At 33.0% G+C, this 26161-nt stretch overlaps 1 protein-coding gene across 1 annotated transcript in view; it reads right to left on the reverse strand.

The window, feature by feature from the left end:
• CSMD3 (CUB and Sushi multiple domains 3) overlaps positions 1-26161 on the reverse strand; it is a 1237422-nt gene that overhangs the window by 775486 nt on the left and 435775 nt on the right. Inside the window, exon 6 of the mRNA XM_004743466.3 lies at positions 18842-18954. Coding sequence (XP_004743523.2) covers positions 18842-18954 — 113 coding nt within the window. The remainder of the gene's footprint in view (positions 1-18841; positions 18955-26161) is intronic.

Below are 26161 nucleotides of genomic sequence, written 5' to 3' on the forward strand. Positions count from 1 at the left end.
CCTCTTTCTTGTGTTTCCTAATATTTATTGTACAGATACAGATTTTTCTTTCAACTATTTTACCTAGGGAACATGTCATTATTCATCTGACATCTATCACAACTGACCTAAATGTTTACATGAATTTCTAGTTTGTGAAAAATGTTTAAATAATTACATGAGGTTATAAATCATTGTAAGTGTGAGAGGTAGTGGGAACTCAGAACCTGCTATTATATTTAATAACTTAATAGAAATTAACTTGTATTGAGTTACTAATTTTCCTTGTTTGCTGACTTTTTCTTTATACATTTGTTCTTTGAAAATTGATCTTTATTTTACAACCTATAAAAATCAAAGTGACATATCATATGTTAGCAAACACTCTCCTTGTTACTGTTTTCTCCGTGGCATTTTTTTTAAAGGATTCTATTTATTTATTTGACAGACAGAGATCACAAGTAGGTAGAGAGGCAGGCAGAGAGAGAGGAGGAAGGAGGCTCCCCACTGAGCAGAGAGCCCGATGCAGGGATTGATCTCAGGACCCTGAGTCCATGACCTGAGCCAAAGGCAGAGGCCTCAACCAACTAAGCCACCCAGGTGCCCCTCTCTGTGGTATTTTTAATAAATGTTTTTGTCAGTTAGCTAACCTAAAATATGGAAATTATTTATTTTATCTAACAGTTGAGATAAACTATGAAGACAAATAATAGTTTAACCTTTCATGCTTGTCCTAATTTAGACAATTAGGATACCTCAACAGTAAATACTTTATGTATTAATAAAACCCAACATAGGCTCTGAGAAAAAAGAATACAGAAGAGAGGATTTGAGGAAAGGGGAAGAAAGAACAAATTTGGGAATGTGGATTATTTAGTGAGATATTTTTAGGAAGGAAAATGAATAAAATCATAATTGTGGAACAAATGGGAAAAACCATGATTTGAGTCCAGATGTAATGCATCCAGAAATACTATTTACTACTATATACATAGGGAGAGAGTCGAGAAACCAGTATTATTACCTTCAGATTACATCACATAGATAATTGTATATTTTAACAAAGCATAAATAAAATCTAAATAATTATGTGTCACAGAAATATAGTCTTTGCAACATATTTCTACCACTCTGTGAAGACACTGGCCTCAGACATAAAATAGTTATTTTCCAAGCCCTATGTTTATGCTATATATTTAAGCTCCCCACTCTCCAAAAAAGTAAAAATCAATGACAGAAATGCACTGTAACAACAGAACTTATTTCGAAAAGGATGCCATCTCCCCCCCCCTTTTTGGTTTTGTTGACATTATGTTGATTAAAGAAGCCCTCAGATATAGACATTTTTATTAACTTTTCTATTAAGTTTGTACCACTTTTAAAATGTGTTATTCTCTAAGTACCAAGATACTAAGGAATAAAATCCTCTTGCAGGGTATGAAACAAGTGGGTCCCATTCAGATTCAGACTGATTTGGTCTACAGACCTACTTATCATTTAATTAAAGGGGAGTGTATTATGTAGCACTATTAAGGAAGTCTTGTAGCAAAAAAAAAAGCAAAGAAATGTAACATAAAAATACATTATAAATTATACATAAAGAGCTTTCACAGGAAGATGTGAGTATTGGAGGGTCATCTATATGCAAAGTTATGCTTAAAAGCATTAAATATATAAAGAGAAAACATGAGAAAATAGATGAGTCATGGGACAATATACAGGAAAGCTTAAAATATTGGGTCCTTTATTTGTAAAATAAAGTTGTCATGAAAGAGGACCTCGACCTCATTTCCTTTACCTTTAGTCACTGATAGGGAGATCATTTCAGAGCATTTAGCATTAGATTTATAGTTTTGGTTGCTGTGAAGTCAGTAGAACTCTGTTGAAAAGTTAAAAATTTAAATCTGTGCACCAAGAAATAACCTTAGTTTACTTTTGCAACTCTTATTCAGGACTTTAGGTAAATGAATTAGAGGTCAAATTTCTAATTTACTGACTAAAGTATTCACTCATGGTTGGCAATATTTATTTAATAATATTTAAAGATGTAAACAATAAATAATAAAATTGTCAAACTTTTTTTTTTAAGATTTTATTATTTACTTGAAAGAGAGAGAGAAAGAGTGCAGTGGGGAGAAGCAGAGGAAGAAAGACAAGCAAACTCCATTGCTGAACACAGAGCCCAACAAGCCTGATCCCAGGACACTAAGATCATGCTAAATAAATTCTGCTTTTACTTCTAAAAAAAACCTTAAAAAATAATAAATGAATGAAGGTCATCTTAGGACAGATATGTGCTGTATGTTGACATAGTCATGAAATATAAACTATATGATTTAAATTAAGACCATATAGAAATCAAGTCCATTTGATTAATTCTCATTTAGAGTCAGAGCTGCATAATAGCTCCCCTAAAAACTTATCCTTATAACCATGTATACAAATTAAAATATATACAAATGTACTCTCAAATGTTCTGTCATCACCTTCAAATCATTTATGGAGAGTCACCAATGTATCATTTAAAAATGACATCATTCAAGATTTCTAAAATTACCTAAAAAGAGAGCAGTGGTTATATAATCCAATGTCCTCATTTTCTTTATGAGTAAATTAAGATTCAAGATACTCAGCATTTTTTATATAATTAACCAGAGACATAACTGGGATTCCAATATATAACTTTAGATCTTCATCTTAGTATTAGTGCCTCTCCTAATTTACTGGGAAAAAACAAAAACAAAAACAAAAAAACTTGAAGTTTGTCATTTCTTATTTACCATACATTCAACCTAGCCTCCAGAAACTTAAAACTATTGTCTGATTTTGCATTATCTATTCATCACTACCTATTCGTTGTTGGCTTTTCATATTTAATCTATGAACTATACAATATCACAGGAGTTAAATCACAATGTGAGAGGTAGATTATTGAGAGAGAAAATTTACAACTAAAAGACAACAAAGATGTAAACCATACATACAAATCTTATATCAGGTACTGAAAGTGATAAATATAGTCCCCATTGGCTCTCACATACTCTGGCAAAGTATAAAGACTGATTTCAGTAAAAGTGTAAACATTTCCATATATGTATGCATATGTGTGTGTAGAATGTGTACCCGGAGGTTAGAATACAGCAATTTCTGACTTAGCTTCAATGGAAGCATTAATTTAGCAGACATTAAGATAGTTAAATGACAGTGTGGAGATTCCTTAAGAAATTAAAAATAGAGCTTCCCTATAACCCTGCAATTGCACTACTGGGTATTTACCCCAAAGATACAGATGCAGTGAAAAGAAGGGCCATCTGTATGCCAATGTCCATAGCAGCAATGGCCACAATCACCAAACTGTGGAAAGAACCAAGATGCCCTTCAATGGATGAATGGATAAGGAAGATGTGGTCCATATATACTATGGAGTATTATGCCTCCATCAGAAAGAATAAACACCCAACTTTTATATCAACATGGACGGGACAGGAAGAGATTATGCTGAGTGAAATAAGTGAAGCAGAGAGAGTCAATTATCATATGATTTCACTTATTTGTGGAGCATAAGGAACAACACAGAGGATATGGGAAGATGGAGAGGAGAAGGGAGGAAGGGAGTTGGGGGAAATTGGAGGGGGAGATGATCCATGAGAGACTGTGGACTCTGAGGAACTAACTAAGGGCTTTGGAGGGGAGAGGAAGTGGAGGTTGGGTAAGTCTGGTGGTGGGTATTGTGGAAGGCATGTATTGCATGGAGCACTGGGTATGATTCACAAACAATGAATTCTGGAACACTGAAAAGAAATTTAAAAAATAAATAAAAACTTTAAAAAGAGTTAAATGAATGTATGACAGGTTCTTATAGGAATCATTTTCAAAAGCAATGTAGGGGTATCTCTTTTGGGACTCTTGGACTCTTCAGACACAGCAAATATATAAAAAGGAGACATAGAAGAGAGAAGAAGTTTGGTGAAATTATTTCCTTTGAGAGAAACTTGTAGATCATTGAATACCCTTTCTCTAGACTTTCTGAGGGAGTGGTGGAAGAGTGATACCTTCTGGTGTTTATCTAGTGATTCAGTGGGATCACTCAGTTATGAAATATGTTTAATGCAGTTGGCACACAAAAAAGACTGCTGTCTGTTCCTGTCTGAGAAAGCTAAAGTCAAAATCACACAGGAAGAAGATAAAACTGACATTTGTTGAGAGAATTCAGAAATGAGAGAAGATAGTGGTTCTGTGTTGAGATAAGCTCACTTTTTTGTGTTTCTCAGAGAAAAACAAAACAAAAACAAACAAACAAACAAAAAAACATGGAATTTCTGGTTCACCAAGGAGATTTAAAATAGTATCATTTGGGTATCTGCCAAGTAGGCTATCTGAGGAATAAAGACGACCTTAGCAAAAGAAGGCTGGGAGTATCAAATGGCTGGAGACAAACTCTGGCAAGTGTCCATTTAGAATACAGATGCGCTCCCTGGGGAAAGAAACTGTAGAAGAAATAGACCCAGTTGGAATCCTGAAAAGGCCCCAGGACTATCCATGTCAGAATCAGCCTGAAGATCACAACCAGAGAGTATGTAGATTTAGAACTGAGGTCAAGACCAGTCTCTTTACCTCTTCTCTGCTCTACCTCTGTTTAATCTTAGAGAAATCTAAAACAGCAGCACCTAAGGAGTTTGGAAGAAAGAGGAAGATACAAGATGGACGGACAGAAGAGTCAATTTCAACCCTGTTCTTCATTTACACAAGTACCTGGCTAATCAGTGCAAGGATAGGAGAGAGGGAAGAAGTTAACATTCAATGACATTTAGCATTTTGATTAATAGCTGGGGCTTGGTAATATACTAATTATAGAATTGAAACAGTGTTTCTAGTTTTATGGCTGAATTGCATCTCTCCCAAATTCATGTGTTGAAGTCCTACCCCCAGTGCCTTAAGATGTAATTGCATTTATGGATAAGTTCTTTAAAGATTTGAGGTTAAAATGAGTACCTTAGGATGGGCTCTAATCCAATATAGCTGATAACCTTATGAGGAGAGAAATTTTGGCATGGGGAGACGGACACCAAGCATGAGCTAGCACAGAGGAAAGGCCAGAAGAGGACACAGCAAGGAGGTGACCATCTGCAAACCAAGGATGAAAGCCTCAAAGGACATCAAACCTACCTACATCTTGATCTTGGGACTTCTGGACTCTAGAATTGTGCAAAATAAATTTCTGTTGTTAAGCCATCCCGTCGATGACCTTTTGTTATAGCAGTCCTAGCAAACTAGTTCACCAGGTTAATGTGATCACAAGAGCTGAGTTTTCATCCAGTAGATATATGCTGAGGGTATCTCTTCTGGAATAAATTCTGGAAATTATTTATTAGAATCTGTTAATATATCCCACAGTGAAAACTAAAAGAAATCTGAGGCTTTCTTAAAACTTAACATGCATTTCGATATATTGCTTTTTTGCATATGATTACCACACTGCCTGAATCAAATAATGAATATCCTTCCATGTGAAGAAAATGAAACAATGGAGCATATAGAAATTATGCCTACGGGAGATGATCAGAACATACTCAATCAGAAACATTCATCCCATTTCTTAAGCACAAGCTTAAACCTTCTTAGTTCTTGTGGTAGGGAAAAGGCAGATCTCTCATACATGTCTGGCAGATTAATAAGCATCCTGAAAGAAACCACAGAAAGGAAAACAGAAAGGAAGAGAGAAAAGAAATTTTTTCAAAAAAATAATGTTTTGAAATCTTTAAAAGGAGAATGTCAGAATTTTGTTGAATGCTTTTATGGATTTATTTTAAGCTGCATATGGTGGAGAGGGAAATCATAATTTTTCAAATAATTAGAGATTCTAAAGTTATGACGTAAAGCAGATCCCGCAGTGTAATGACCAGAAGCAATAAGTCATAAAAAATTAGAGGAAGTAACACAAAGCTGAGGAACAATGGGAAAATTGATACTGTATCACATTCTCTCAGCAAATTTATTTTTGAACATATTTCTTACTTTCTTATAATTGGAGGGCACTAGCTCAGCTGTCACAAGAGAGCTGTCCACTACACCTGCAGAGGCTATGCAGTACAGTAGCCACACAGTACAGTAGCTACTAACCACCTCTGGCTTTTGAGAATTTGAAGTGTAGCTAGTAAAACTGAAAAACTGAATTTTAAATTTTATTTTATTGTAACTAATTTTAATTTCAACTTAGAAATTTGGAGCATTAAATATTTTTCCATTAAATATAATCATATTGTTTTGGTGCTACATTTTAACTGCTGCATTATGTAAGATGTAGCTTTGTAGTGAAAGCATCCGAGGCATACATTATGATGTGTTTATTTGAATATTTTATGCAGACAGTAAGAATTACAGTGAAATCTCAGTAAATAACAGTTGCTAATACACTGAAATACTGTATTTATTATTATAATTATAAGTAAATTATTCTTCTAGACTATTAAAAATCAACTCTTCCCATTGAAAATTTAATGTTTAGTATGAGCTGTGCTGTAAGTGTAAAATACATTAAGATTTTTAAGACTCAGTTGAAAAATATAACACAAAGTATATCATCAATATTTTACATTACTGTTGAAATGTTAATATTTCGGATATAATAGGTGAATGTAATTAAATTTCATTTTGCCTATGTGTTTTACTTTTTTATGTGGCTACAAGAAAATATAAAATTGTGTGTGTGTGTGTGTGTGTGTGTGTGTGTGTGTACCTACCACTGTGAGAAACTTTTGTGACTTACTGGCATTGCAAACACTAAATTAAGCCACATAATTTTTGGACTTGGGAAAATTTTATTGTTCCATGATCAAATGACCTCAAGGTCCTGAAATACTAAGGAATCCATTCAAGCTCGCAGAGTAGAGGCTATACCCAGATTTACCAACTTCTAGTTCAGTGTTTTTTCCAGAATAATACTTGTACAAAGGAAATTTTATTCCTGGTAATCTCTACCTCTCACTACCTTTGCAATCTAGTTTTTATTGGTATTACTTACTTACATATCTCCCTCAGGAAAGAGTTGGCTGGCTTTCTCTTATGTTGATAAACTGGAAAGATAAATATTTACTTGGAAATTCAACACAAGTGTAGGAACACAAAATCTGGAGGTTCGTATTAGTTAGGGAAATTCTAGCCAGTACTTGCTAGATTCTCTGTAGGAAAGAAGGATATATCCCAATGCAACAAAGTTGCTTTCTTATTAGATCAACAATATAATGTTTTAATCTGACCTTTTCCAACAAAAGTACACTGGGTATAATGAAACTATTGCCTTTTTTAATAAGGGTTTTATACTTCTTTCACCTTAAACTGTTTATAGCTACAGATTCTTTCTTAGGTTTTCCAATAACAGTCAGTAGTACCTGATCTAATAAAAAGATAAATCAGCCTATAACAGAAGATGCTTTTATTGTTTGTTTCACCCCATAGACATACGGTAAAGCAAAGAGTATACTTTGCTGGTATTTCACATAGTTTGTACAACACTTGTCTGTTAAATATTTGATGTAGTTTACTAGGGCTAATTTTCATTATAATATCTACTGTATTGAAACCTGTGTTAAACAGAATCTTTTTTTCTTTAAATCAACAAATAAGGACTTATATTATGTAATCAAATAAAAATGAGTCTCCAACAAATTACTGTGAAAAGTTGAGATATTTCCATTTCAAATAATACCCCTATTATTCATAACATGCTTGAAATTGCCTTCCAAGTCATTTTGAGCAAAACAATAAGGGTGATGAGGCTTCTCCTGCTGCTGCTGCTGCTGATAATAGTAATAATGGCTAACATTTTATATAATGCTTACTCTCTGTCAGACACTATTCAAAATGCTGCCCATATATTAACTAACTTAATAACTGATATCATTGTTTTATGAACATGTCACTTTTAATCAAGGACAGTGTATTTCCACAATTTTCACTTACTTTTTCACCAAATTTGAATCTCAATAAATTTTAGCCTTTTATAAAAATAACAAATTTATTCTACAAATGTGCAAATTTGAGGATAACTACGGTTGGAGATCATAGTGAATTTAGCACAGTCTTTGAAAGCAAAAACACTTAAGGATTCAGTCCTGCTTCTGCTATAATCTAATGTGACCTTAGGCTTCCTATTTTTTTTTCAACAAGGCTGCCATTAACTCAAACGGGGCATCTGAGTGAATCAGACAAATAAGCCCCTTTCTCTGGGTGATAGTGGATCCGGCACAGGGCTGAGCCAGACGTGTATAGCCCTCACTCTCCACCTACCCTAAGTGTCCTTGTGTTAGCCTGAATCACTTGATCCAGAGTCTTTGTTTGATAAAGTAAAGACAATAATACAATATCTGAGGTACTGTGAGGAGTATATGAGATAAGGTGTATGCAAATACTTTGTAAATTGTGACACATACATATGCACATATAACATTCAATCATTTGTTCAACATTTATTTGAATGGTAAACTCTGGAAGTACAGGGATAAAAGGACACAGTCAATGCCTTTGGGGAGTTGCAAATTATAAAACCAGGCAACTATGAAACAATACAAAAGTTGTTTTCTAGACTTTATATAGTAGATAGAATATTTATATTGCTCATATCTTTGAATTTGCCCAAATGTGTGTAATTCTTGTAAATAAACAATACATCTTTTTAAAGTCATCCAATAGTAATGGGCAGTAGTATTTTTTTTTGCTGGTCACTTTGAATTTGTCATGGTCCAGAAGGTCTGGAGTGATGTTAAGAACACCAAGTAACAGGTGATGGGGACGAGAAACTGAATTGTGAATGCTGATCATGGGTTGTATCTAGAAAGTGCCCTGTTGTAACAGGTATGAGCCATTTGTTATATTTCAGGACAATCCAGTGAGTCTTGAAAGAGATGGGGCAGGTCAGGAGTCAGGAAAGCAGTGCTCATGCTCTTGCCCCATGAGAGTGGTTATTTATTTACCAATCAATAGGATTTCAACATGTTAATAACCTGTACAGCAATAGTACATAAACTAACATAGTTTTACACCATAGATGTCACATCATGATTCTAACCTAAAACTACTCTGCAACCTTCATTATTCTAGCCAGGTGCCAAGTATTCTGAGAGTTTTCCTGGACCACATAGTCTCTTTCAGTTCTCAAAAGAGCTTGTCTTTTCTTAATTATAATACTTCATAAATTATTTTTCTTTCATGGAATTTTCACACATCTTTTCACAGACTAGGCAGGAAACTCTGAATTCAGGGACTGTGTGATTTGCAGAGCCTTGTTCAGTGTCTGCTACAAAGTAAGTGCTCAGCAATAGTTTCACTGAACAAAATTGGATGGATAATAAATGATGGAATGAATAAAGATTCCATAATCATCTCAAATGGGGCTTTGATCTAAAAAAATATTTTAGTTTAATTAAATAACATTAGCAATATACCTGCCTCATTTACTTCAGCTAATTTCATACCTGAAGAAAGATCAGGTTAAGTAATAATAAATTTATTGTCACATGAAGCCAATCCTTCCACTTATATCTTATAGGATTATTTCCTAAAATGTGTCCTAAGGAAGAACAGGTCCTAAATAAGCTGAAAAGGCATTATTTGCTTAAATCAAATAATTCAACTTAAATTTGTTTAACCCAGTGATTGTGGAGCTTTTTGAGCCCCAAAATTGGCCCTGTGTAACTACCATTGCCATACATCTTTAAACTTAAGGAAAATCCTAATAAATTTTTTAAATCATTTGAAGGAACTTTTCCTAAATTTCCTTTAACTGTTTCTGGATATCTGTGAATTTGAATTTAAAAGTCTAAGGATTTTAATTCTGTAATGTTATTTCTAAATAGCATGGTAAATCTGCCAATGAAATGAATGTAAGGTCCACAAGCATTGCCTCAGACTCCATTTTTCATACCAACATGGAAGAATCAATCATATACAGTGTGTTTGATTGCTTATACTTATTGTGCTTGATTGCAAAAGCCCTTTGGAGGTCATCTTGGGCAAGTATTAAATCATTACTAAAGACAAAATGCCCTGTTCAATATACTTTGCAACAGAATTTCTAAAACACTGAATTTTTTTTTGTTAAACACTGACTTAATCAATTATCTTTTGTTATGTGCTCATCCTTAGGTGATGTAATGAAACTGCCCTCCTAGAGACAGTAAATGTTAGCATTTAAGAATTCTTAATATGAGTAAAACTCTACCATATATGAAGACTAAATGGAACAGTAATGAATCACCATGAGGTATGTCCATAAAATGATGGCAATGTTTGTAATGTGCCAGATGTCCTTTGAAGTACAAGAAATTCAAACAATTATAAACAAAAAGTGTTACCCAAGAATTCATTACATTATAAAATTTTAAAATACTTGATAAAAATTATATTAACTGAAAATACTAGCCCAAAATTGGTTGGGATAAGATAATAAAATATTATCAATTTGTATATTTTTTTAAAAATCACTTTGTAATTGTAAATATAGCTTAAATAACATTATAAAATCAGTACAGAATATATTTTAAACTTATGTAAGAAATATGATATATGTATTTCTCTAAGGAGATCAATTTTTATCTTAATAATAGCTGGAGTATTTTAAAAATCTAAAACATTTGTATTTCTTGTTACTATTAATCTTGATACTGTGGACTTTCCTCATTCTTTGAGCCCTTGGAGATTCCTTTGATATCAGAGAGTACTTATACAATTTTGATGGAATATTACATTTTTTAAAGTTCATATCTAGATATTAGACTTGAGGGTTATGTTATGGTGAAAGAAAATATGAAATATAAATTTCAAACAGTTTCTTTTTCAGATCAAGAGGAAAATATGGAAGACATAGTTAATAGAGCTTTATAAAACCTATGATTAGTGAAAACTCAGGACAGGACACAAAAAAAGCTTTCCCACCATCTGATAGGAACAGAAAGTCTAAGACGCCCTATTGTGTGAAAACTCTCATGGAGGATGGAAGTTACATATAGTACAATCATCTATATTAATTTGTTAAACTATATTTGCTAAAGCAATTAATTCTGAAATCTTACAGCATTGGACTTATGGAAAAATGTAAGCTCCTTAAAGATATACCCAGATTCCACTGAGCTTTAAAGTAATATGTGTTCAGCAAGTGGGTAGTTTCACACTTTACTGACCAATGGATATTGAGTGGCGATAGGTACGAGTGAATTAACACAGAGACAGGACCATGCCATGGGGTTATTATGGTAAGTGAAAAAGAGAAATTGTAGTAGAAAATGAGACCTAAAGAGTTTTAGCTAAAGAGTAGATGGGAAGACCAGCAAAAGGTGTCATGGAATAGAGTCAGAAAGGTGGATGGCTGACCATGCTTAAAGAGCATACTACAAATTGCCTTGTGGATGCCAGCAGCAGATATCTACTGGATTCCTGGTTACCAAGAAGTGACATTTTCACTGAAACTGGTTAATATTTATGAATTAGAGCAAGGGTTAAGATATGGACAGGCCATTTTATCCCATCACTATTAGACCTCATAAGCTATCACCTATATCTAGAAATTTTCTTTTAAAAAGAAGGAAGTGATCTAAACTCTGAAAGTCTGAACTTTTGGCCCAAGGAAGTTGAGTTAACACAAAAGAGATGTTTTTCCTAGAAGAGACTCGAAAGTTTATCCTATCATTAACAGGAAAGTGTGAGCCAAATTAAAATGTTATACAAAAATGGAATTTTTTCAGTTGTACAGTTGTCAAGCACTGTATTTTAAACCTACTATATGTTTTAGAAAGTATCACCATTGGATATTTGATAATTATCTCCTATTCATAGTAGATGCTATATTTGAAAGTAGTAATCTAAATCACACTAATTTTCCCAAGATATTTCTGGATTCTTACAAATTCTATTAGATTATATCAGAAGGTTAATATAATTTGCCTTTAACTTTTTAAGATTTATCAACAAAGGGTTTATATAAATGGACTAAACACTGGCCTAAGAAAGAAAACTTAGCAAACCATAAAGATTTTATTTTCAACACTAACTATTTTTTAAAAGAAACAATTGAAATATTGGCTTAAGAAAGAAAGACTTAACAAATCTAAACCTTAAAGATATTTCTTTAAAGTAACAATCCATGATATTTTCTTTCTTGACTATGTCAATCATTCTAATATCAATGTTTTGGAGATTGATTCAATTCCTTAGAAAATAATGAAAATCTTATAATAGAATCTCCATGTCATTTGAATATACTGATTTCTGTGACTATTTCTTAAGTACATACATTATTTCTCTTTATATTTTCTTACTGTACTTTGTTTAAAAATCCATTATCACCTAGTTTTAAGTGATCTTATCAGAATCTGAATGTAATATTTTCAAAATACAGTTTCTCCTAAATGACATCTATCAATAACCCTGGGTAGCCTCTGCATTAAAGCACATAGTTAACTCACAACCAGAATAAAAGGACTCTAAGACAGCAAGGTGAGATAAATAAAATATTATTCCTAATATTCCACTCTACATCTAACTTCTCATTTCATATATTAAAACTTTGGTCCAACTCTAAATACAGTCAGTCATATGGCTTAATTTAAATTCATAAATGTTAAAATATTTAGCGAGATAAAGTACTTTATTGAAATTGTTATGTTTGACTAAAGCAAAAATGAGTCACTAACACTGTATTTCTTTTTTTTTTTTTTTTTAACACTGTATTTCTGATATACAGTGTTTCACTCAGGTTACTAGTTGTGTTTCACAGTGAAATGTCTACTTCAGAGAAATTTGAAATGAAATAATAATTAGACAGTTTACTGTCAAACACATACACAATTTCTGAACAGAATTTTGGTCTAGGGATATATAAGAAGATTGACCAATAAGTTTTAAGGATAGAAATGAATAAAGTAAATATATTTAGCTATGGAAGAATTTAATTCTATCATTATCAACTAATATGGTAAAAAGCCTTAAATGTTATATTGGCAAGGACTACAAAACATAAATTTATATCACAGAGGAAATGCTATCAGGGAGTTTTTAATGGTTCTTCTAGACAGACCAATAGTTACTTAGATCATTTGACTATTAAATATCTTCATTTTTTCTCTGCTGGTTGTGTAGACATCATACTAATTGTGACTATGAACTCCATAAACCAGACAAGTTCATTAAGGAAGAAGTAAAAGAAATTTACTTTTTTTTAATCTCATAATAAAATTAAAAGAAAAAAAAGAGAATTTCAAGATGAAAGTAATGATTTAGCACTAAATGAGACCTGAAGAAAAAAGAAAGTGATGTTAATAATAAAATCAAAAGGAAAGAAGATGTGGTATATATACACAATGGAATACTATGCAGCCATCAAAAGAAATGAAATCTTGCCATTTGCGACAACATGGATGGAACTAGAGCGTATCATGCTTAGCGAAATAAGTCAAGCAGAGAAAGACAACTATCATATGATCTCCCTGATATGAGGAAGTGGTGATGCAACATGGGGGCTTAAGTGGGTAGGAGAAGAATAAATGAAACAAGATGGGATTGGGAGGGAGACAAACCATAAGTGACTCTTAATCTCACAAAACAAACTGAGAGTTGCTGGGGGGAGGGGGTTTGGGAGAAGGGGGTGGGATTATGGACATTGGGGAGGGTATGTGCTTTGGTGAGTGCTGTGAAGTGTGTAAACCTGGTGATTCACAGACCTGTACCCCTGGGGATAAAAATATATGTTTATAAAAAATAAAAAATTTAAAAAAAAAAGGAAATAAGGTACAAGATTAGAAGTTATTCTCAAACACTATTCACCAAATGGAACTCAACATTATGGAACCCAAGATCTTATTCTCTCAAAACTCAGTAAATGAAAATAACTAGTTGATTTCCTAATCTTAAAATAATACATTTTGTCTAATTTATGAAAAGGGGATTATTTGAGATAATAATTCAAGTACAAGTTATAAATTTTCCTACAGTATGTACTCACTAAAAAATAAATAATACCTACCATAATATGAAATATAGAGAGAGAGAGTATATCTCTTGAACTGTGTTAGCAAAGCCCTTTCTAGTGTCTTCACCAAGAAAATAGCCTAATTGCCCATGTCCAACATTTCTATTATAGTAAATTATGTACATCTATATGATCTGAACCGAAAGTTTTGGTCTTCTCTTACTATGTCGCACTTCCAACCTTAAAACCCTATGATGATTAGTTATCAAATTAGGGGAGGGATTTTGTGATTAGAATGCTGAGATGGGATTACTTGTGCTTTATTATAACTACAGAAGACTAAGGTACACAAAGAAAAACTGATGCCTAAGCAAAATTAGAAAAAAAAATATAGCATTACACAGATTGCTTTGATGTTGTGTTTTATTTTTAAATTTGAACTATGTTATTCTAAAAATTGTTATGTTTTATAACATAACTGAGTGTTTTTTTTTTTTTTCATTTTAAAAGCGTGTTCTACGGAAAAGTACTTTGTTCTCTAGAGAAATGTGGGAATTAATTCATAAAACATAGGATTTTTCATTTTTATATGTGTTTCCAGGATTCAGATTTATGTTTGATCACAATCTTTAAACTATTTCTCTCTCATGGTTAGAAAGTGTGTTTCTCACTCATTTCCCATGGTTGATTATTTCTTTCCACTGAAGCATCTTTATTCACTGCATGTCTAACTTCTGCTCATAGAAATTCTAATACCTTTTGATTGCACCATAGTTACATGCCTAGCAACTGTGACTATTTTTCCCCCCACTGATGAAGAAACCAAGGCTCAAACAACTCAGATAACAATTAGTAACCTCGCAGACTCCCAATTCTTAGTTTTCCCTTATAGACTACCCTGGACCCCTGAAAATCTTATTTATCGTTGTTTAGTAACTCTGCACTCACATTTATGTCAAAAAATTTCCAAATCTAAGAAAGAGATACTTCTCCAAAGTTTTTTTTCACTTAAATTATGTGCGTCTAAAATGTCACAGTTCTCTAACTGAGGTTTTCGGCAGTGCATTTTCAATATAATTTGAAAGTTTCATTCATTATATATGTTTTTCTCACCAAAAAGACACACAGCTGATCCCAAGAAGGATGACAACCTCTTTGAGAAACTATGTAATATAAAGTATATTCCCTTCTCACTTTAAAATGCACTGTATTTACTATTGATGTATCTTTGTTAAATTGAAAGTAAGTATCTATAAAATGTTGATCTACATAAGAAGAATCACATAAACAAGGTTATAGGAGGAAAGGGAAAATTAAAATGTGATAAAATGTGGAAAAATCTACTAAACATAATCTGTAATATAGAAATATTCATATATTTGGATAACTGAAATTAATTATATGCTGTACTTCCTAAACTTATATACCAAAGACAATATTGATATTGATACAGTATCTTCGTGCATTAAAAAGATGTAAAATGTTGAATAACTTAAAATTAAAAATGTAATAATATTTTATAGTTGAATAATGGACACTGATGGGTAAAAACATAATACTTTTAAATAAACATGATCTAGAGGTAAGGCTTTATGTATTGGACAATTGTCATCTGAAAATCTCTTTCCAATTTAGAAATTAAGAAAACATGATTAAATATTCATAAAAATGGAAAATAATATATTCTAGGTTTATAATAAAAATTAAACGACAATGTTATGAAGGTTTCAATAAATAAATATGAGAACTTCCAAATACGACAAATAAGAAAAATTACACCACTTATGTGTGACATAGAACAATTCAAGTTCTCATTAGAAGATATTTAATGAAACTTGAATGCAAGAAGAATTTTAAAAGCAAAGACTAATGATATTGAAATAAGTTTCTTTGGGCAAGGGTTGCAAATTAAAGAGGAAAAAATTGTGAAACATAGTAGAGATAATAATAGCATTTTCAAAGAAGGGATTTTCAATATAAATAAACTCTGGGGGAAAAAAGAGTTTTATTTTAGGTAGAAGTGGACATATTCAGTGTGGGATCTAGGGAGGGGGAAGCAATTTGCATATCAAAGGCAATTCATTTAAATCAAGACTTTTCTAAGCATTTTTGAGTAAAAACAACATTTGTTAGTGTGTTCTCCTCTACCTCTACTTAACCCTATTGAAATTATATCTTAACCAACAAGGAAGCTAACTTCTAACAATTTAAAGGATGCACTAGTAAGGAAAGCATGTTAATGTGTCTATGTGCCTACTCCATCCATGATGGGACACACTATAAAACACAGCTAATCAGGCAGCTTAGTAAGTTTGCAGTTAATTTTCAAAGTTTTCTTTTTTGTTCTGTTTTGTTGGTTTTGTTTTTTATAAAAAACCCAGGTTAAACAAATACGCTATGGAGAAACTATTCAGTCTTTGGAAACCTAGAGCTTCATTAAAATATGAAACAATTTCATTCAGTAATAATCACTAGGTACTCAATAAGTTTGTGAGTTATTAAGAAGCTATATTACATGGATACCTGGTTCTCCATAATTTTTGTTCTCTTTCATTGTCTTTAATTAAGGTACCAGTGATATTAAATGGGAGCATAGAACAATGTAAAACAATGTAAAACAGGAAGATTAGCATTTCATGCTAGGGCATGTCTTTCAGATTGTCAAAATATGAATTTTAAGCTACTTAAGTTAGCTTCTTGGGTATTTATTTATTTATTTACCTAAATTTGTTTATAGTTTCAAGAAATACTTCTCCAAATGAATTTATGTTGTCTAGGTAAAATACTGTTTGGACATAATGTATTAGAAAAATCAGGCCTAAATGACAAAAGTTTTAAAAGGATACATGCAAAGGTGGATTTTTATATAATAAAACTTTCTCTTGATCATGTTATAAAATCATAGCTTCCATTTTTGTAGGCCACTTTATTTGCTCTATATATAGATTACACCAAAAATTATCATCTTTGAACTCCTTTTGCTGAAGAAAATAGAAAAAAATGCATCCCCCATAAAATACTTCCTTTCTATTTTATTGCAGTGAATTCATTGTTAGGCTCTTTTTCACTCCTGAAACCAGATAGGCAATGCTAGAAAATCAAATTGAACCTGAAGGCACTATAAAAGTCAATTTAAGATCAGCAAGTAGAATACTGAAAATAATAATTACATACACAAATCTACTGGAAGCTTAGCACTATTGCCTTATGATGCAAAACAGCTCTATCTAAAGATACCAGTTTCATGAAACCATACTACATAAAGCAAATGAAGTATCATTTTATTTTTGAGATAGATCATTTTTTCCCTCCAGGTTGTACATTTAAATATAAAATACTTTTTTTCTATTCTGATAAGGAAGAAAGACATCTGACTGAAAGATGCCATGAATCTAGTAGAAAAGATCACCACATGAGTCAAAGATGATAGTCTTTTGAATTTCTGCCATGCCATCTGCTTTAACCCATTGAAGAGGAGAATTAGAGATATAAAATCATGCCGCTAGAAAACTCCAAAAGGAAGGGGTCAACCCAGAGAGGTAAAGAAGCTCTGCAAGATTTTTTATAGAAAAAGAGTCCTCTGATTCCTGAAGTACAAAAAAGTTTTAGATATTGAAATTGGAAATTCAACAAAATATTATTTCCAATTTAAAAGTGACACTGGCTGAAACTGGTAAGATTCAAGTTACTATGCTCTGGACAGCTATTTTTAATAAAATATATAAAAGTAATTTTCTATGCATATTTAAATTTCAATTTTAAAATATAGTATTTTATGATGAGTAATATATTCTGTTATGAGAAAGGATTTAAGAGCATATTTTCATTCATGCTTCCACTCAAATTAACTACATTAGCAGTAGAAATTATAGATTTTTCTACAGTGGATTTTGTTCAAAATCTTTAGTTTTAAGTTATTATTTTAGAGATTTTTATTACAATAATACCCAGTACATTATTATAAATGTCAAAATACCAATCACATTAATCTGTTACTATTATTGTCAGAAATCTCATTGAAAGGACATCTATAGTTAGGTTACTGGTCTTCAAGTATAAATTAATTGTTGAAATTTGTATTCCAGAAAACAGTATGTGGCCTAATAACATTTTAGGTATTAATTATAAGCTGCCTAAACTCACCATATTAAATTTGCAAAGTGCCTAAGACTTAAGACTACTAAAACAGAAAGCATTAAATAAAAAAAGAAAAACAGATAAATGGAAAAATGTAACTATGGCAGTGCTCACGATTCCCTTAACAGGAGCTGATACACTACTGAGAATGAAATGAATTATTTACATAAGTAGTCTGAGGATAAAGTACACTAAACCCACATAATGTTAATAAATATTGTAGAAGCTACATTTTCATTAACACTCCATCTTCATAATAATCTTGTTCTAAATAAAGAGATTTTTCAAGTTAATACATCAAATACTATATCCCTCTTATTCAAAATTATGCCTCTTAATAAAAATAGTGGATCATAATCCTAACAAGGTTAATTAAACTAGCAATAGCAAACACACTGTATAGGAAAATGGATTTCAATTGATAGCCTATTTACAACTGCAGGTTTTCTGCAGTGTTTTGTGGTACAGCTTTAGGAAGCATGCCTATTGGCTGAAGCACTTTATTAAAGTAAACATGACATCTGTCACATATTATCTTTCAGAGGTCATAATATTCTCTGTTTTGAACATGGTGTTATAAAAACCAACTAACTTTTCTACTGTAATTTAGTTATCACATTATTCCCTCAGCAAGAGAATGACTATTTTTGCTTATTCAAATTACTATTCATTAATGCAAAAGGTATCTTGCTTCTATTGCAAAATCTGGCTGTATATACCAAGATCATTTCACATATCAAAAGAGACAGAGGAATTCATTAAACATACCTTGATAGGGAGCACTAAATCCACGATATCGGTGATTGCTGTCTGTAACAAAATGCAGTCTGAGCCAGTTTTTGTTGCTGATAATTGGTGGTGGTATATTCATTCCAGATAACCTGAATTACAAAAGACAACAACAAAATAATCTTTAAAAATTTTTCACCAGTACATTTTTTCACTGAATTGGGACCCAGAGAAATGTCTACCTGTATATAATATTCATGACATTACATTGTTAATTTTTAAATACAAATAAATTAGTTATTCTATGCATAGGAAAGTCAATGATAGAATGCTGCAACTCCAAATGTGCTTTTTAATCAGATTCATATATTAATAAAATAAACTGTGAACTGGAAATAATTTTTTATTCAGCCCAATTTATTGCCTAGATAATAATAAGCATAAAAGAGGCTGAGCTAATGGTGCTGATCTTTATGCTCCTCAAATATATGTTGATAAAGTATAGTTAGAAAATAAAAAGACTTCAAAGCAATTGATATACTGTTATCACCTAATGTATTTTTTTTAAAGATTTTATTTTATTAATTTGACAGAGAGAAATCACAAGTAGACAGAGAGGCAGCCAGAGAGAGAGAGAGAGGGAAGAAGGCTCCCCGCTAAGCAGAGAGCCCGACGCGGGACTCGATCCCAGGACCCTGAGATCATGACCCGAGCTGAAGGCAGCGGCCTAACCCACTGAGCCACCCAGGCGCCCTAATGTATTTTCTATATTTCATATTCTATGGCAAATTTCCCAATTTCTTTTCATAGGGCAACCACTCTTTTAATGTGATTTCTAATACTACAAATTTTTGTAATTATGTTTCATAATATGTACTTCTATAATGCACTGGAGGGCTGCCCCAAGTGACAGACAGAAAACGATTGTATTTTGGATGTATCATTATTCTCCATATATTTAGTCACAAAGGTACCAATTCATAGTCTCCTTAAAGCAAGATACCTAGAGTAAAAGTTTTGGAACTATGCCCCAGATACTGGTCATGGTTAAGAAATGAAGTAACACTCCTGCTGTATGTCCTTTGAAGACTTCCAGGGAAGCAGTTTCTCTAATTTCATTCAACAAAGGAATATTACACCCACATACTTACACATTTAAATCCTAGGTGTGTGCTATAAAGTCAAAGTAAAATATTCTCAAAAGCTAGACTATTACTATACTAATACTAGACTATTACTATTATTATTTTAGTGAAGGAGAGTTCTTCATTAAGGTTTCCTAATAACCAGTATATGGTGTATCCTTACTATTCTTCAAAGCTTTTGCTTTTCAACACACAGCAAAATAGCTGGTGTGTGTGTGTGTGTGTGTGTGTGTGTGTGTGTGTATGTTGGGGGTGGTGATTACAACTCTTAGTGCTTTGCAGGCAGTCACTCTAGGGTACCCATATGAGGAGATTGGAATAGATGCTGTACACATTATTCAGTGTTGAGATGTAGACATGGTGATGTAAGAACCCTTTATCCAAACTGTTCCCTTATTTCTCCCAAAACCTACTTTCCCACAATATTTGGGAATTAGCCATCATTTTCCATTGATGGCTATCTGTCATGGTATAGAAATATGAATTCACCTCTCCTGTATCATTGTGGGCAAAGGGATATGCACAGGTGAATAGAATGGTCTTGGCAATATAATTGTGTGATTTAATGTTCATGATTCTAACATGAACAAGATAGGTTCTTATCCCTCGCTCTGCTTTGGAATGCATTTTCTCAAACTTTTCTCTATTAATGTCCTATTTTCGCTCTCTTTTCATAGAGGTGACTCTATTGTTGCAACTTCCTGCTTTGTTCATATCTTAACTTAGCAAAAAAAGATATGTATATGATTTTAACGTTAACACTGAAGTTTAAAATTTTTACTTCATTACTTTCAAAACCATCCAGGTTTTGTTTTCCTTTGCTTGCTTGTTGGTTGGTTTGGTTTGAAAAGCAATTTCAAAGAGAAAGTATTTAGATTTGATACAATTATATTTTCAATAGACTAGCATATTCCATGCCAGGATTTGATTTACAATTTGGTTTTCTTCACTTCCTCAATTTCATGCCCATAAATATCCACTAGGGAAAGCTTAAATTATTTTAGACAGTCTGCACACATTTCTAAGTATAATGAGACTATAATACATGGATGGTTGTAATACATTAAAGTACAGAGTTTGGAGAGAAGTCCTTAGAAGATCCAATAAATGAGAAAGAAATCAACAAGAGAGGAAAGAAGATGAAACAGACAATAAAATGGATAAACTTCCCATCTTTCCTAGGGACATCAAAGATAATTTCAGCAACAGAGGGTAGAAAAGGCAACTAATAGCTACCATGGAACTATAGTTTGCAACCTGAATTCACCTTTAGGAATTGAAAAAGGTGGAACTGAATACATTAGAGCTACAGTAGCTAGAAGCACAATGCACATGAGATGGAGGAAATAATGACAATTTAACAGGGGTGCATATAAGAAGATATTTCTGACAGCTTCAATGTTTCAGTTTATGAAGCAGAACTATAGGTAAGCCAAATCACTGAACCAGAAAGCAAGTGTATCACAGTATCTCTCCTTCCCAATGATAGTCTCCTAGTACTGCATATTATTAAGAATAATTTATACAATATGGCTTTGTCTATATCTTATGGAGTAATCTGGGAAATGCATATAAATATTTCTGTACCATATTTCATATGCTATCAGGACATCTAGAAAATGGAGGATTGAGCATAAATTCTACCTACAATGATTCCATTAAATTAACTCAGGTAATTTATTAAGTACTAAAGGAGATATTTCCTAAATATAAATCATTGTTATCCTTATCTCACTATGGTCATTTGAAGGTAAGTATATAGGGGTTCATTCTAGTACAAAGTCTTCTGGATAACAAAGAGATTTAGTGTATTCAACAATTATTTACTGAGCACTGATTATATAACAAACAATGACACTAAGGGTTGGAAATACAGTAGTAAATACTACAAAGAAGATCCACAATCTTGCAAAGTGAAAATAAAGAAAGTCACAAAGATAACTCAAGATAATTTCAGAATGTGGCAAGAGATGTACAAAAACATCAAAAAGTAATATGATAAAGAATGTCTAGAGGAGGAGCAAGATGATAGACTGGCAGACTTAAATTTTGCCTGTTCCCAGGAATTCAACTAGATAGTTATCAAACCATTCTGAAGACCTATCAACTCAACAGGAGATTGAAGAGAAGAATAGTAGCAACTTTATGAACAGAAAAGTGACCACATTTTCTAAGGTAAAATGTGCAGAGAAGTGAATTTGAGATGATACATGGGAAGAGAGATTGCAAAGGGAGGGGCTGGCTCCTGTGGAGCACAAAGTCAGAACTTTTAGAAGTCTGTTCCACTGAGGAATATTGCTCCAGAGTCTAAGCAGGAAGATGAGACCTAGCAAGGACAGTGTAGTCTCGGGACCTTTGGGGTCACAGAAAGACCAGGAGTGCCTGAGTGCAGCAGAGTTCTTAGGTATCAGAGTGGGGAAGCTGGCTGTAGAGATGGAACTGAGAAGTGAGCTCTATGTTCAGGGTTACCTTAAACCATGATCCAAGGCACATTCAGGCCATTAATTTTCAAGCAGGGATCCCACAAGTGGGAGATATGAGGAGACCTACCCCTTCCTCCACTGGGAGGAATGGTGGGGAATGTGCCACAGGAATCTGCTAGGATTAAAGACTCCAAATGGGGCCATGTGCCAGAGATAGAAACACTTGCTAAGAGGATGGGGGAGCATGGAACACAGCTACTGGCCAGAGAGAAAGGAGTGACTGACTGCTTATCTCTGAAGCTGCACTGAGGACTGGGGCCCTGAGCTCTCGGCTCCTCTGGGTTGGAGATTTGGAGGCCGCCATTTTCATTCTAACCTCCAAAGCTCTACAGAAAGTGCTCAGGGAACAAAAGGCACCAAGAGCAAATGTGAGCAGATTACTTAGCCTGAACCCTGGCAAGAGTGGTGAAATTCCACTTTGATCAGACATTTAAGAATAACTGCAACAGGACCTTCCTCCAGAAGATTGGAGAGAACATCCAGCAGAAAAACAAGTTTAGTGATCAATGAGAACTGCAAAACACCAGGGCTAGGAAAATATAGCACATAGAATTCATGGCTTTTATCCCACGATTCTTTAGTCTTTCAAAGTTAATTTTTTTTAATGTTGTTTTTATCTTATTCTATTTTTTAAAACTTTTCCTCTTTCCTATTTTAACCTTTTAAACTATTTTATCTTATCAATACTTTTTACTTTTTTAAATTTTCATTATTATAGTCATATTACATCCTTTCATTGTATATGACCTTATTTTTTGTATAGATAAAAGTTTTTATTTAAAATTTTGGGATATAGTTTCTTCTAACAGATCAAAATATGCCCTAACTCTAAAATATGGTTTTGTTCTTGTCTCCAGACTGATCACATTTTTTCCTTTTTTTTCAACCATCTCCTTACCTTATTCTTTTTTTAGAATCTTTTATAATTTCATCTTACAGTCATATTCCATCCCTTCATTGTGTTTACCCTTATTTTTGTATATAAATATATGCTTTTCTTTCTTTAAAACTTTGGGAGGCAGTTTCCTCTAACAGACCAAAATACAGAAATACACACACACACACACACACATATATATATATATATATATTCTTTTTTCTCTTTCTTCATCCCCAGTTTCAGAACTCTTTTGATTTGATCAGTGCATATTTTTCTGGGGTCATTGATACCCTTTTAGTATTTTGTTCTCTCATTTATTAATTATTATCTGGTTAAAATGAAAAGGCAGAAAAACTCACCTCAAAAGCAAGAACAAGGCTAGGAACCTAATCAATACACACATTACTAAGATGTCAGAACTGGAGTTCAGAATGAAGATTATAAACGTGCTAGCTGGGCTTGAGAATAGCATAAAAGATACTAGAGAAGCCCTTTCTGGAGAAATAAAAGAAAACTAAAATCTAACCAAGTTGAAATCAAAAGAGCTATTAATGAGGTGCAGTAAAAATGGAAGCTTATACTGCTAGGATAAATGAGGAAGAAGAGAATTAGTGTTATAGAAGACAAAATGATGGAGAAGAAAAAAGCTGAGAAAAAGAAAGATACACAACTACTGGACCACAAGGGGTTAATTCAAGAGATAAGTGATCCCATAAGATGAAACAATATTAGAATAATTGGGATCCCAGAAGAAGACAAGGCATCAGAAAGTAATTGGAGCAAATTGTAGTAGAAAATTTCCCTAACTTGGCAAAGGGAACAAGCATCAAAATCCAGGAGGCACAGAGAAACCCCCTCAAAATCAATTAAAATAGGTCAACAACCCATCATCTCATAGTAAAACTTACAACTTCTCAGTGACAAAGAGAAAATCCTGAAAGCAGCCCCAGACAAGAGGTCTATAACACACAATGGTAGAAATATTGGATTGGCAGCAGACCTATCCAAAGAGACCTAGCAGTTCAGAAAGTACTGGCATGATATATTCAGAGCACCAAACGAAAAAAAATGTGCAGCCAAGAATACTATATCCAGCTAAACTATCATTGAAAATAGAAGGAGACCTAGAAAACTTCCAGGACAAACAAAAATAAAAGAATTTACAAACACCAAACCAGCCCTATGGAAATACTGAAAGGGGTCCTCTAAGCAAAGAGAGAGCCTAAAAGTAACACAGAACATAAAGGAAAAGAGACAATATGGAGTAACAGTCACCTTAGAGGCAATACTGGGGCACTAAATTAATATCTTTCAATAGTTACCCTGAATGTAAATGGGTTAAATGCCCCCAATAAAAAGACACAAATTATCATAATGGATAACAAACCAAGACCCATTGATATGCTATCTGCAAGAAAGTCATTTTGGACTCAAAGACACCTGCAGATTTAAAGTGAGAAGGTGAAAAACAATTTACCATGCTAGTGGACATCAGAAGAAAACTGGCGTAACAACCCATATATCAGATAAATTGGATTTTAGGCCAAAGACTATAATAAGATATGAGTAAAGACAGTATACCATACTTAAAGGATCTGTCCAACAAGAACTAACACTTTTAAATATCTATGCCCCTAACATGGGAGTAACCAATTATATAAACCAATAACAAAATAAAAGAAACACATCAAAATAATACAATAATAGTAGGGGACTTTAACACCCCCCTCAAAGAAATGGACAGATCTTTAAGAAAAAGATCAACAGCTTTAAATGACACACTGGACCAAATGGATATCACGAATACATACAGAACATTCCTTCATAAAGCAACAGAATGAACTTTCTTCTCTAGTGTACATGAACATTGTCCAAAATAGATCACATCCTGGGTCAAAAATCAGGTCTCAGCTGGTAAAAGATTAGGGTCATTCCTAGCATATTTTTGGACCACAACTCTAGAACTCAATCATAAGAGGAATGTTGGAAAGAACTAAAAAATATGGAGGCTGAAAAGCATCTTACTAAAGAATGGATGGGTCAACCGTGAAATTAAAGAAGAATGGGAAAAATTCATGGAAACAAATGAAAATGAAAACACAGCTGTTCAAAATCTTTGGAACACAGTAAAGGCCATCCGGAGAGGAAAGTAAATAGCAATGCAAGTCTTGCTCAGGAAACAAGAAAGATTGCACACACACAACTTAACGCTACATCTCAAGGAGCTGAAGAACAGCAAAGAAAGTCTAAACCCAGCAAGAGAAGAGAATCATAAAAATCAGAGCATAAAGCAATGAAATAGAAACCAAAATAACAATAGAACAGATCAATGAAACTAAGAGCTGGTTCTTTGAAAGAATTAATAAGATTGATAAACACCTGGCCAGAATTATCAAAAAGAAAAGAGAAAGGACCCAAATTAATAAAATCATAAATGAAAGAGGAGAGATCACAACCAACACCAAAGAAATACAAACAAGTATAAGAACATATTATGAGCAACTATACCCCAGCAAATTAGATAAGTAGGAAGAAATTGATGTATTCCTCAGGACAGATAAACTACCAAAACAGAACCAGGAAGAAATAGAAAACCTGAACAGACCCATAACCAGTAAGGAGATTGAAGCAGTCATCAAAAATCTCCCAACAAACAAGAGCCAGGATCAGATGGCTTCCCAGGGGAATTCTACTAAACATTTAAAGTAGAATTAATACCTATTCTCCTGAAACTGTTCCAAAAAATTGAAATGGAAGGAAAACTTCCAAACTTGTTTTATGAGGACAGCATTACCTTGATCCCCAAACCAGACAAAGACCAATGACCAAGGAGGATTATAGACCAATATCC

The sequence above is a fragment of the Mustela putorius genome, unplaced genomic scaffold (assembly GCF_011764305.1).
Source record: "Mustela putorius furo isolate JIRA1106 unplaced genomic scaffold, ASM1176430v1.1 tig00000228_pilon_pilon_pilon, whole genome shotgun sequence".
NCBI classification, from domain to species: domain Eukaryota; kingdom Metazoa; phylum Chordata; class Mammalia; order Carnivora; family Mustelidae; genus Mustela; species Mustela putorius.